Source organism: Triticum aestivum, chromosome 6A, assembly GCF_018294505.1.
Source record: "Triticum aestivum cultivar Chinese Spring chromosome 6A, IWGSC CS RefSeq v2.1, whole genome shotgun sequence".
Taxonomy (NCBI): Eukaryota; Viridiplantae; Streptophyta; class Magnoliopsida; order Poales; family Poaceae; genus Triticum; species Triticum aestivum.
In genome coordinates this window covers 588,382,079-588,393,770 of record NC_057809.1, presented here as the reverse complement: position 1 = coordinate 588,393,770, position 11,692 = coordinate 588,382,079, and the positions used below count along the sequence as shown (strand labels likewise).

Genomic DNA, 11,692 nt, shown 5'->3' with positions numbered 1-11,692 from the left:
GACTAAATTTTTTATATACATGATAAAAAAGTTTCATCATTTTTTTAATACATGGTCAACATTTTTTTCTATACACATTTAACATTTTTCAAATGCTTGATTAACATTTTTCAAATACTTGTTCAACATTTTTTCAAATGCTTGATTAACATTTTTATATAAATGATAAAGAAATCATCATTTTTAATACATGGTCAACATTTTTTCTATACACATCTAACATTCCCGAAATGCTTGATTAACATTTTTTAAATACTTGTTCAACATTTTTTTGAAAATGTTTGATTAACATTTTTATATACACGATAAAAAAATCATCATTTCCAATTACTTATTCAACATTCTTCAAATACTTGTTCAAAAAATTTCAAATGTGTTTTGTAGAGTGCTTTTTGTAATATATAGAATATTTTAAGTATAAAGAAAGGTACAAAAATAAAGCAAAAAACAAGAACAGAAAACAAAAAGGAAAAAAAAGAGGCAGTAGCCTGCCACGTCTGTGGGCCGGACCATCTCGCTCCCCCTTTAGCGAGTCGGAAGCTGGAGTCGCTGAAGGCGAGATATAGGGGTGCCCATCCATCATGCCGCCACTGCTAGCGTAATCACGCTGCACGCACGCATGGCGCATCCATCCACCGCGCCGCTGGACGCCGTCACCCTGCCACGTTATCGTCGTCCTCTTCCAGACAACGCCATCCTCGCCTTGCCATGCGTCGTCGCTGAACACCCCAGCCCCGCCGACGCCGTGGCGACACCGGCCATGCCAAGCACAGACGCAGACCGCCGCGCGCACTCGCCGAGGCCACCTATGTCGAGCTCCCATGCTGCTTGTGCTCAAGGTGTGTGTCTGCGCCAGCGACTGGGGCCACCTCCGTAGTGCTTTTCCTCCTCCAGTCTCGACCACATCCAAGAGCTTTCTCCCCAACGTCCCGACGCTCGGAGCTCCTTGACCATGTTCCCGATGCCACCTGGCACTAACCAGCGCCGCCGGGGCCGGCGAGCCAGCCGACCGGCCCGGGCCAAAGGGCTTCAATCCTTCCTTCGCCATTTTTCATCTGCAGATAAATCTCACCATTCAGAAGTGAAATGTTAGTGCCCTGTGTTTTCTTCTGATGAAGCAACATCTGCTCTGCAGTTACACCTACAATGATGATTTGTCTCTTCAGATTTCACTGCTTCCTTTGCCACTTATCAATTATCATCTGTATATTCTTGGATCCTACACTGATGAACAAGGACAAATAAATAAAAAGAAGTCTCAGACCTAGCAACCATAATAACCCCAAACCATCGTGGGACCCTATAAATTTAAGTGATGCCTTGGTTTGGAATGTTGCACCTGTTCGGCTCACCTGCGCATTATTAGCTCAGGCGAAAGGGACTCGTGAGCGTCGTTAACCTATTTGTGAGTATGCAATATGGTTAAGATGAAAGAGCATTTTTCTGTATGAAGCAACGTTACAAGTTTGAAACGCTGAATAGGGTCCGATCAGAGTGGGGCATATATTTGCAACATTCACTCACAAGGAACAAACCATGTGTACCAGCATTCTGATATATATAAGCACAAGATGACCTTCAGCGCAGCAAAACCGCAGAAGTTCAGCAGAATTCTGATGGTCTCTGCTCCCAATTCCTGAGTGAATATGTTCAAAGATTACAGTAGACATCGCTTTCTAAAAACACCTTGGTAAATAGACAGTGATGCTAACAGTGATCCTTCAGAAGTTCATCCATTTAGGCAGTGATGCTAACAACCATCCTTTTAAGAAGTCATTCATTTATTTGTGTTATTTTCCATTTGTGTCGCCCAGGATGGTGCTTCATCTTGTTTCAACAATTTGTACTTTCTCATGTAAACAGAAAACAATTTGTAGTTTATCAGGTACAGTGGGAGACACAAAACTTTCTGAATCGCTGTCTTCCGGTGCTTAATTGTTTGCGAGCAGCTTACTGGCTGTGCCAAATATAGGGGCTATATCAACAGGCACCTGAAAATGAACATACATAATAAGTAAAACTCCATTCAGCTAAACATATGAACATAACAGATGAACATCATTCAGCGAGTAGATTATTAAGAATTTGCATTTGCTATTGAAAACATTACAACTTGAGTAGTACCTGCATGTGTTCGATTTTCTCCAATGCCACACGCAACGGCTGCGTCAAGGTTGCACGGGACTGAAGGAGAGACTGCGCGGCAGGCTTGTCGCCCTTTGCCTGTATCGTCATGATCTCTCTGCCAAGGCTTTCAACAGCTTCCTCGACCTTTGAGGACATAGAATATAGTGAGGAGCAATAACAAATAAATAAATAATGATAAGTATATATATCCTGTTTTAATGAAATTTACCTTTGTAAAGTCAATTGAGAATTTTCCGTCAGAATGCAAGATAAAAGCTCCTTTGTCATACAACCAGTTAAACTGCAATGCCTGTCCCTTCCTACATTCACAGAATAACAGTTATATTATCATCCGAGCACAAGGAACCATGAGAAGTAGTATGCTTGCTAAGTTTTCCGTAGTTTGCTAGGGCCTCGGAGGGAAGATACACACTTACCCATGAGCTTCTTCCAGTCCAAAGCGAATCGACCGGAAGCATCCAGCAAGGAAAGAAACATACATAGATTTTGATAGACTCTTAGGAAGCAACCCCTGACAGAACAGAAGCAAACGAGAAATTATGCGATCCATTTCAAGTATTATATGATTGCATACAAAGGATATAAGGAAAGGAATATGCATCCCCAATATTCCCTACAGAAATAAGAAGATTTGTCTAGCTTGGGCCCCAGAACACTGGGCTGTAACACAAGTGCCATGATACCCTGATAACTGATGAAGTAACTGACCTTGTTTATAAGAAAATTCAGCGCCCACAGACCAACTATATCAGCTTTTGCCTCCTCCAATGCTGAATGACATTCTTGAAGTTCCTGTACATTTATCAAAAAAGAAAGGAGAGTCAACAAGTGGCATCAGATAGGATATATCACTCTTTTCTTTTTCTGTCATAGCACCTAATCGAGCAAGTCTTTATCTAAATTGCTACTTGCACACGTACCATTCTAACTGTGGACTTTTTACCACCAGGAAGGGTTATGGAATGAGGTCCAATTCCATGGCAGCACTCATGGCAAACAATATGTGTATAATAAGGCTCAAAATCAACATATTCTTTCTGCTCCTCTCTGATGCAGGCATTGGCTATAGGCTTCAAGATATTCTTGAACCTGAATGATAAATAAAATTTGAATTGCCAATGTCAGCATGAACTCCCTTTTCGCTTGACAAAAGTGTAAACTATATAACATCAGCTAAAATGAATAAACAAAAATCAGTGAAGGCATACTTGGCTTCTGAAATGTTCTTAAGCATAACCATTGAAGTTCCTCGCTCATTCACAATCCGCTCATCATTTGGCAAATTGAAAGCTATAGTTTGAGGACCTTTCACATCCTGCCACAGAAGCACTTGTTTAGTTCACATGAAGCTGTTGGCCAAAGATATGAAAAATGTGGATAAACAATTCATTTGCACTAACATTGACAAGTTCTTGACCTTTTTCAGCCTACCAATTGCCTAAAGTAGCCTGGATGAAAATAAATATACTTCTACCACAAGAGACAAAAATACTAAATCTCCAAGAAATTTTGACACAACAATAACTATTAATCTACTACAAAAAGGACGGAAATACTAAAGATCTCCCTATAACAGTATGGTGCAATGGTTGCTGACATTAACACGTTAAAATACTTGGATGACAACCATGCCAGAGAGATAGTAGTCAGGAAAGCATGGAGTCTACACGAATCCAAAGCAAACAAAAGGTATTTCTTTCATGAAATCCTAGTGCTTCCTCACTCATTAATCTTACAGTGTTAAAGAACAAAGAAGAATTGTTTAATTCTCTCAGGGATTTAAGGACATAAGGTTCTTGTCAGCTTTTCATCTATCACCAAGCAGAATGAGAAGACAAGCCTAATTTTACTTGTCTACAAATGTCAGATGATTTGATAATAATGAGTTCACACCAACTGAATTGCAAGGAAAAACTAGGACAGTCATGAGATTTTTTATTTCTTACCAAACATTGATTGAACTAGGCTTTTTGTCTACAAGAAGCAAGAGCATGTGAAAAGTAACATCAACATAGAAACATACCCCAGAGTTGTAAAGAAGATTCATCACGCGAATTGGAGCAGCAGATACATTGTCTGATTTGTAAATATTGTCCAGTGGAAGATTTTTCTCCAAATCCTGAACCCAGATCAAAGTTGGTGTAAATGAAAGCTTAATATTTCCTTGAAAAATCAATCAGAATTACCTCGAGTTGATCACCAAAGAGTTTAACTTGAGAAGTTGCAACGTCGTCCCGCACCCCAACAAATGCTTCAAAGGTTGCCTTCGAAATAGTAGAATTATTATTACTAGTATAACAAATGAAATATTTTATTGAACTCTAGGTCTAGGCATAGTATGGAGATGAACAGACCTAATTCAATATTTCCCCTCTTTTCTACATGTGCTTATTGTTTTTGTTATGCAATGAGTCGTTGTATTGGCCACAGTGGTCAGTGGGGCAAACATTACGTGGAGGGAAATATAAAGTAAAATCCCATAGGAAAGAGAAATGCAATCTACTCTAACTGGACAGCGTGACCACTTTGCCATATATATATGCTAATATTGCCTTGTGGTGATGGCTGGTGCCTAGTTGATTTTGAACTAAAACCACAACAAGAATTATGGAACTGAGGGAGTACTTATACTAAAATCCAAGTGGTTAGGCCAAATAACATTGGCAGTCTCAGCATGAGTGCATAATTAAATAGAAAAACAGATAATCACAGCCCATAGAGAATACACATAAATTAAATTACATGGCAATTAGTCCATTAGTCAAAAATATTGCTGACTTGATGTACATTAATGAAGAACATGCTTTAGCAAATTTGCCTAGATGGTAGCCTAAGTAAGAAAATAAAATTGAGTATGGAGAAAGTTGGCAACATGTGGTGTCTGAAGCTAATATTAGTGTAGCCACTGTTAATCTGCTAGCATCAGTTGCACAAACTTGAAGAGTGTCCAAAAGAAGACACATGACAGAAACTTCAAACTTCGAGCTTTAAAAAAAAAAACTTCAAACTTGTGCCTGGTGTTTAGTGCACCTTCATTGCTAGACTCACCAATAGACAAAGTGATGCAAGAACAGGTGGGACAAGGATCCTAAAATACCTTATAACTAAACAGGCCATCTTCATATGTCTCGTATGGGCCAATGGTGACATCTATGTTGGAGTCCTGGAAACATGACAAGAATGCCAAATATAGAGGTAGCATCAACTAATATTGATATAAATAAAAATAGAAAAGAAATTTTACTGCTAAAAATAACAAGTATATCCCATTTCTCTAACAAAGTTAACAGCTATAATCACTCAAATAATGTATTTAAAGAGAAATGAATGAACTAATAAAACTGAGAATGAGGATACTAACCAACTCCATCCAAGCTATGTCAGATTCATAGTAATCATTTGAAAGAAAAGCATTTGCCTTGGTTCTGAGCAAATTCTTCAGGCTACAAGATAAAGCGAGCACTGCTTCACAGAAATGAACTAAACCTTTCACAAACTGAAAGATGTTAGGTTGCTAGCTTACCTTGGACAATCAGAACAATCTGATGCTTTAAGGAGAAGCTCGGCAGCTTTCTCAAGGGATGCTTTATACTCCATGGAATATGGAACAATAAAAAGATCATCTGAAGTATTGGTTTGATTTGGTCCATCTGACTGTGCTACTGATGTAGTCAATAAAGCATCAGGCCGTTTTATGACAGTAAAGAATCCAGTTGCATCTTTTTGTTCCTTATCAGTTAGTCCACTTTTCCATAAATCAAACTCCTACAGCCACATTAAGAATGTGGAAACCGGTCCAATATTAGTTAGAAAGAACACATTTGATGTACAATTATCATAAGCAGAAATTGCACTGAAGTTTTATTATTCACTCGAAAGATTCTCTACTGGATATTTTAAGCACTGAGAAGTGACTAAATATGGCGGTACCATTTTGTTCATGTCAGCAGGATAGAAGTTCGCGCCACGAGGCTTATCTAGAGGGAATGCTGCACGATACTCAAGCCCCTTCCATCCTGAAATTGGCTTGGTGGCATCTGTGAGCAATTTCACAGCCGAATCGGCAGTGGATAGAAAAGCCTTATTTTCATCAAGGCAGGACCTGTTTGAGAAATATCAAAACGGTAAACAAATATCAGCATGCTAAGAAATATAAAATAGTTATAAAGAAATCTAATTAGAAAAAGTTAAAAAGAATGTGAGGGATAAGAAATGCATGAAATTAGATAGCAGAAGCTGGTGTCAACAAAAGAAGAAGAAACCGGACGAGACCAACATGAGTAACTACGATCTCTCTAAGCATTTTAGTTTTAGGTTGCACTTTCTCTTTTATATCCACAGCTGATAAAATCACAACTCAGGCAAAAAGCATGTGGGCATATGCTGCATTTACTATCACCATTTTGTTTGCAGAAATTTGCTATCTACACTGCAAGACTTTAAGTTGCAGTAGTGCATGTTGACATCGCAAAAAACTTGTGAAAAATTATCTCATGGGTGAAATGCAGTAACACTGACACGCCATGGAAACCTCTCAAAAAGGGGGGTGGCACTGGTACTAACATACATTCAGAGATGATTGATGGCAAATAAACCCAAGTCCCATGCTTTAACTCTCACAATGCATATCTTCCATTCCAGTTATGCACCTATCTCAGAGTCTAATTTATAACAAGAAATTGTTCAATTGTGTATATAGCCACAAGGAAGGAATGAGAAAAGTAAAGACAAAAATATATAGTTGATGATAGCAACTTCCCAAGATGAAATTTTCAGTGAACATGCTAGTAAATTCCAATCAATGAAGAGAAGCTTGATTAGAGAATAACATATTACCATGGACTTTTATTAATAGAGTAATATGCCCACTTCAGACTATCAAGGGAGGAGGAGTCAGCATGTGCTTTTAGCCAGTCTCTTAGCATTGTGTTGCTATTCCATACCTACTCGAGAAGAAAAGTAGTAAGAAGTTGCAGAATTAAATTACGCAAGAACTATACAGTGCAAAACTAGTGAGCATGTTATGAATCATAACTATACATGAGACATCTAACCAATATGAAATAGAACTAATATCTGAACAGTATATTATGCAAGAACTAACCTGCTCATAAAATATTTCATCAATAACCATTGATGCTTTAAGAATATATCCCAAGGCTTCTTTGTCTCCTTCAGATAGAGTAGTCAACTGTCAAAATGAAAGTATCCATAACAAATGTTAATCAAATCAATGGCCAAAAGGTACATGCTGACATATAGACTCACTTACCTCTGGTTCCAAATGGATGGGAGCATAACGACTAATTTGCTTTTGTAAGGTTAAGCTGCGAGACTCCGTGTTATCTTTGTACCTAAAGAAGGCATGAAAGGTTTAAGAAAAAGTATTTAAGAGAAATGTAATGCAACAGGGTTCACCAAAGAATTAGGATCTATTGAACTGAATTACTTGAAAGTGGCAATTGGCAATAGAGGGAAGACAAAGAAATCATTCTTTCAAGTTCTAAATCCAGCGATTAGTTAGCAAGGATCACATATGCTTGAAACATATAGTGCTTTGGGCTTGTTTGACCAAGTGGGGAGATCTTGGTTAGAGTGGTCACATAGGATAGCTCCATTACATGACTTCTTTGGGAAAGGCCTCACTCAGGAGATGTTAGAGTGCCATTTAGGTTCCTCAAATTTTCCTTCAAGTTAGAACAGTAGCTTTCTGTTATGACCAGCATATTAGGGGCTTAGCCAAGTGGGTTATGGCCCAAGTATCTTAATCATTATTAGGGGCTTAGCCCAATTATCTTATCGTATTAGGATCGTTTGCTTAGGAGTCAAGTAAACCTCTCTATATAAGGAGAGGAGATGTATCAATCTAATCAAGCAAGAAGCAATCAATATTTGCTCGGCTTCCCTTAGGGAGCCGGGAGACCTAAACCCTAGCCGCCTCTTGCGTCCGCCGCCGTCGCACCAGCCGCAAGGACGGCGCCCAGCCGCCGGCCGCCGCGCAATCTCCTCCTCCCTCCTCCCTCCTTCCCTTACAGGCTACGCCCTAGACCGAGTAGAACCCTAGTTTCTACCACTTTCCCTACGATGTAAACAATATTACGTCACATTTTTTACTTAAGGCAGACCATAAATTTTAAGAACCTAGGCTTGACGTAACGACAATACCAAGATTCCAAATCCCCGATTCCAGCTTCTTGGTGTTAAAAACTAAACCTGGAAGGCAAATGGGTCCTGGTATGGATTTAAGTGTCATGAACACCAAACTGATTATTGGTTAATCGGATGCATGTTGATAGTAGTAAAGTTCATAAGGATAGGATTATCCCATAGAAGGATGAAGCCCCATATTTGGTCAGAATAATATACAAAAAAAGAGCTGACTGCTTTAGTGCTTACCTTTCCTCAATAATACTGAACAGTTGGCCGTATTGCCCATTCACATCATAAGGTACATATTCTCCGCTTTCTGCTGCAAGGCAGCTCTTGTACTCGTCACGGTGCATATACCTAACTGCAGATACTTCACTTTCCTGCATATTAAATATTTATTAGAGTCAGTTTTGAAAATAAAAACCCGTGCAAGCAGTGAAACAAGGATAAAGAAAAAAAAATCATCATTGGCCACACCTAAAGGTTTTCTCATGACGTTTTTAGAAACCATTTAATATACTGTAGCGTCATTAGTTGCATTAAACTTTTTTCTTACAAACTAAACAGCAGAGTACATACTTTCTTCTAATGCATAAGTTTTTGATCTTGACAACAATGAGCATAATAAAATGTAAGTGAAAATGCCACTATTGAATTCTCACTTGGAGAGTGAAGGCCTCGAGTGGAATTGGAGTTAAAGTCGTCACAAGGTAAACATCATTGTACTCATTGTTGGTGTAAGTCCCATTGTTGATAACGCTGCAGCAAAGAGTCTAATATTAGCATCTCTTTTCTAAGGTATCTAAGGTGCAGATGATGATGTTGTGAGATTTATGTGAACAAAAATCAATATGAAGAAATACAGATTAGCATCTCTTAGGTTACTGGTGCTTAAACTGGTAATAGATCAAATGCAGTTATTAACAGAATATGCCCTACCATCTTAAACTGATGAGCATGCTATCTCACATAGGTAGCAATAAGGTAACAAACAGCAATGTAGACCTACTAACCATTCGTGAAGAAAAACGAAGATGAGCTCAAAAGCATCGACTGGAAGCTTGATGCCTAGTTCTTCCTGGAGCTCCCTCCTGTTGTTAATCCATGGCAGATACTAGAAAAAATTAGAACCCGTGATTTTGATACAGAAGTTGCCTAGCATAGAACAGCACTACATAGTACTTGATCAGCAAATTTAAGCAATTCAGTGACCGCAACGTGTAACAAATATGAAAACTACGAGCAACATCACAAACGCTGTGTAACAACATGGAACATCATCTGATTTGACAACCACCACTCACCCCATAAGCTATACCTACCTTCTAAAATAAAGTTGTGACACAGCAACAAAACCCCTCCTGGTGATCAATGTCAGTACAGATTAGAACCCATCATCAGCAACTTAGCCTAGCACAGAGTCACGCTACAGAGTAATCGGCAGGCAATTCAGTGATTGACCTCACGGCGTAATCGACAGGCAATACCGCAAACACTGCGTGACAATGCAGAACGCGTGCGCAACCACGCATCCCATAAGTTGACTATATCTGTGACAGCAAGTAAGATTGCCCGTGCAGCAGTCATCCGAGTCCGCTACAGCAAGCAACAGGAGCGCGAGGCCGGCGGGCTCACTCACCGCGCGGAGGAGAGGGAGGAGTCCCCGGCGGAGATGTGGCCGGCGCTGGAGATGTCCCACTGGCCGGGCCACGAGTCCTTGCAGTCGGCGCGGCGCTGCAGCAGCAGCTCCCCGGTGCTCTCGCAGTAGATCCACACGTGCACCGCGCGGTGGTAGTCCCCGTCCCGGTGCACCTCCGACCTGCGGGGAAGAAGGCGACCGGCGTTAGGCTCACGGGAGCGGCGATCCGGCGGGGGTGAGGTGAGGGAGGGCTGGGATCGGGGGCGTGCCTGGGCTTGGAGACGCCCGTCTTGTCGCCGGCGGCGGTGAGCACGTCGAGGCGCTCCTCCGGCGCCGGGGCGGCCATCGAGCGGCTGGGGCGGCGGCGGTGGCGTGTGGAACAGTGGAAGCGGCTGGGAAGCTTTAGAGGTTTTTTTTTTTTGGTGGATTTGTGTCGAGGATAGGTCGGGATGTTTGTGCCAATTTCAAACGCCGGCACGAGTTGAGGACGGACAGCGACGGGAGGAGCAAAGGGCTTCCGGATCAAAGCTTGGATCGAATACGATGCTTCGTGTACGTGCAACGTGTGCTACTTGTTCTTTTCATCGTGTTTGATTTTAATTCGGTTTGGTTTGGTGTACATTATCCAAGCAACTAAACTTTCTAATCTTCGATCAACCTTTTCCTCCTTCATCGGTGATCATCTCTCCTCCCCGCTCCGGTGATCGTACGGGGTGAGGGCAAACGGAGGTGAAGCTTGACTGGAGGGATTCAAACTTAGACTGAAAAGGAGAGGGGTCCGACACTGCTTGAAAAGCAAGAGTGACCTTAATTGTCACGAGAGAAGGACGTGTGCCTCCCATGACAAGAAAAGAGTGGCACGATAGTGGTGCCAGTGCGTTAGGGATGGTGCAGCAAATAGTAGAATGGAGATGATAAAGCTCGAAAGCGCCCATGGTAATGATGATGATGCATGGTGTTATGTTTCTAATGACGGAAGGAAGAGAGTAGACAAGGCTAGAATGGTGGCACATGGAGGGCGGCGAGGCTCGAGTGCCGTGGAAATGGACTAGATGATGCATAGTGCCATGTTTTTAACCGAAGAAGCACATTTGCTTTAGAACAAAATGACTAATATCACCCGTAACTATATGCAGCTTTGCAAATTGGCTATCTCCTTTTAAAGGCTATATGGTGTACCCATCGTCATTTTAATTGATAGTTTTGACCAACGTTTTAGAACAAGTGTTATGAGTTTTATATGGTATGCATGACAATGACCAATCAATGGGTGCTAAAAGTGACAAGGTGTTCGAAGAAACATTAATGATATGATTGAAAAAAGTGAATGGAGGAGTATCGGGGGAATTGAGATCGCTGCAAAATGAAGTGCGGTAGGTCCCCCACCCCTCCCTCTCTCTGTTTTTATAGTCCATTCCACCACTTTATTTCAAATACAATCGTCACGATATGAACGATACTAATATCGATACAGTGCATCCACTTTTCACAAGCACGTGCGATTTTTTTGTGTCGGTAGTTGGTACATAAACCGCAAACAATGTTGTCCGCCTATCATCTTCTAAAAAAACAAAAAATATATGATGTCTGCGTGTCTCAAACGAGTAGGTAATGCTTAAATGCACCAATTGAGTGTTTTGCCTCGGATTACAATGAACAAATGCCCAAAAACATCAAGAGGGATGATTGTTGTTACAAACCGACAATTCCAAAGAGTATTAGCGAACAATCATTATAAAAATAGATGATTCTTAA

The 11,692-nt window shown here is 40.7% G+C and overlaps 1 protein-coding gene across 1 annotated transcript; it reads right to left on the bottom strand.

The window, feature by feature from the left end:
* Positions 1-1,479: 1,479 nt before the first annotated feature.
* Positions 1,480-10,427, bottom strand: LOC123128740 (nudix hydrolase 3). The gene is made up of 21 exons (XM_044548829.1): positions 10,207-10,427; positions 9,938-10,117; positions 9,312-9,389; positions 8,961-9,057; positions 8,545-8,678; positions 7,421-7,502; positions 7,253-7,339; positions 6,985-7,091; positions 6,079-6,250; positions 5,672-5,913; positions 5,510-5,591; positions 5,246-5,311; positions 4,335-4,412; positions 4,172-4,267; positions 3,357-3,463; positions 3,069-3,237; positions 2,857-2,940; positions 2,565-2,659; positions 2,357-2,447; positions 2,125-2,271; positions 1,480-1,991 (listed from the first exon to the last, which is right to left on the bottom strand). Exons 1-21 carry the CDS (start codon positions 10,281-10,283, stop codon positions 1,932-1,934), a joined length of 2,331 nt encoding a protein of 776 aa, XP_044404764.1. The 5' UTR covers positions 10,284-10,427; the 3' UTR covers positions 1,480-1,931.
* Positions 10,428-11,692: the final 1,265 nt, after the last annotated feature.

Bases quoted from the DNA above. Each gene is read 5' to 3' on its own strand.
- LOC123128740 (XM_044548829.1), bottom strand. From the start codon at position 10,283: ATGGCCGCCCCGGCGCCGGAGGAGCGCCTCGACGTGCTCACCGCCGCC. The intron at 7,503-8,544 runs GTAAGCACTAAA...TGCCTTCTTTAG, and splicing joins TTCAGTATTATTGAGGAAAG to GTACAAAGATAACACGGAGT. The intron at 3,238-3,356 runs GTATGCCTTCAC...TTTATCATTCAG, and splicing joins AAGAACATTTCAGAAGCCAA to GTTCAAGAATATCTTGAAGC.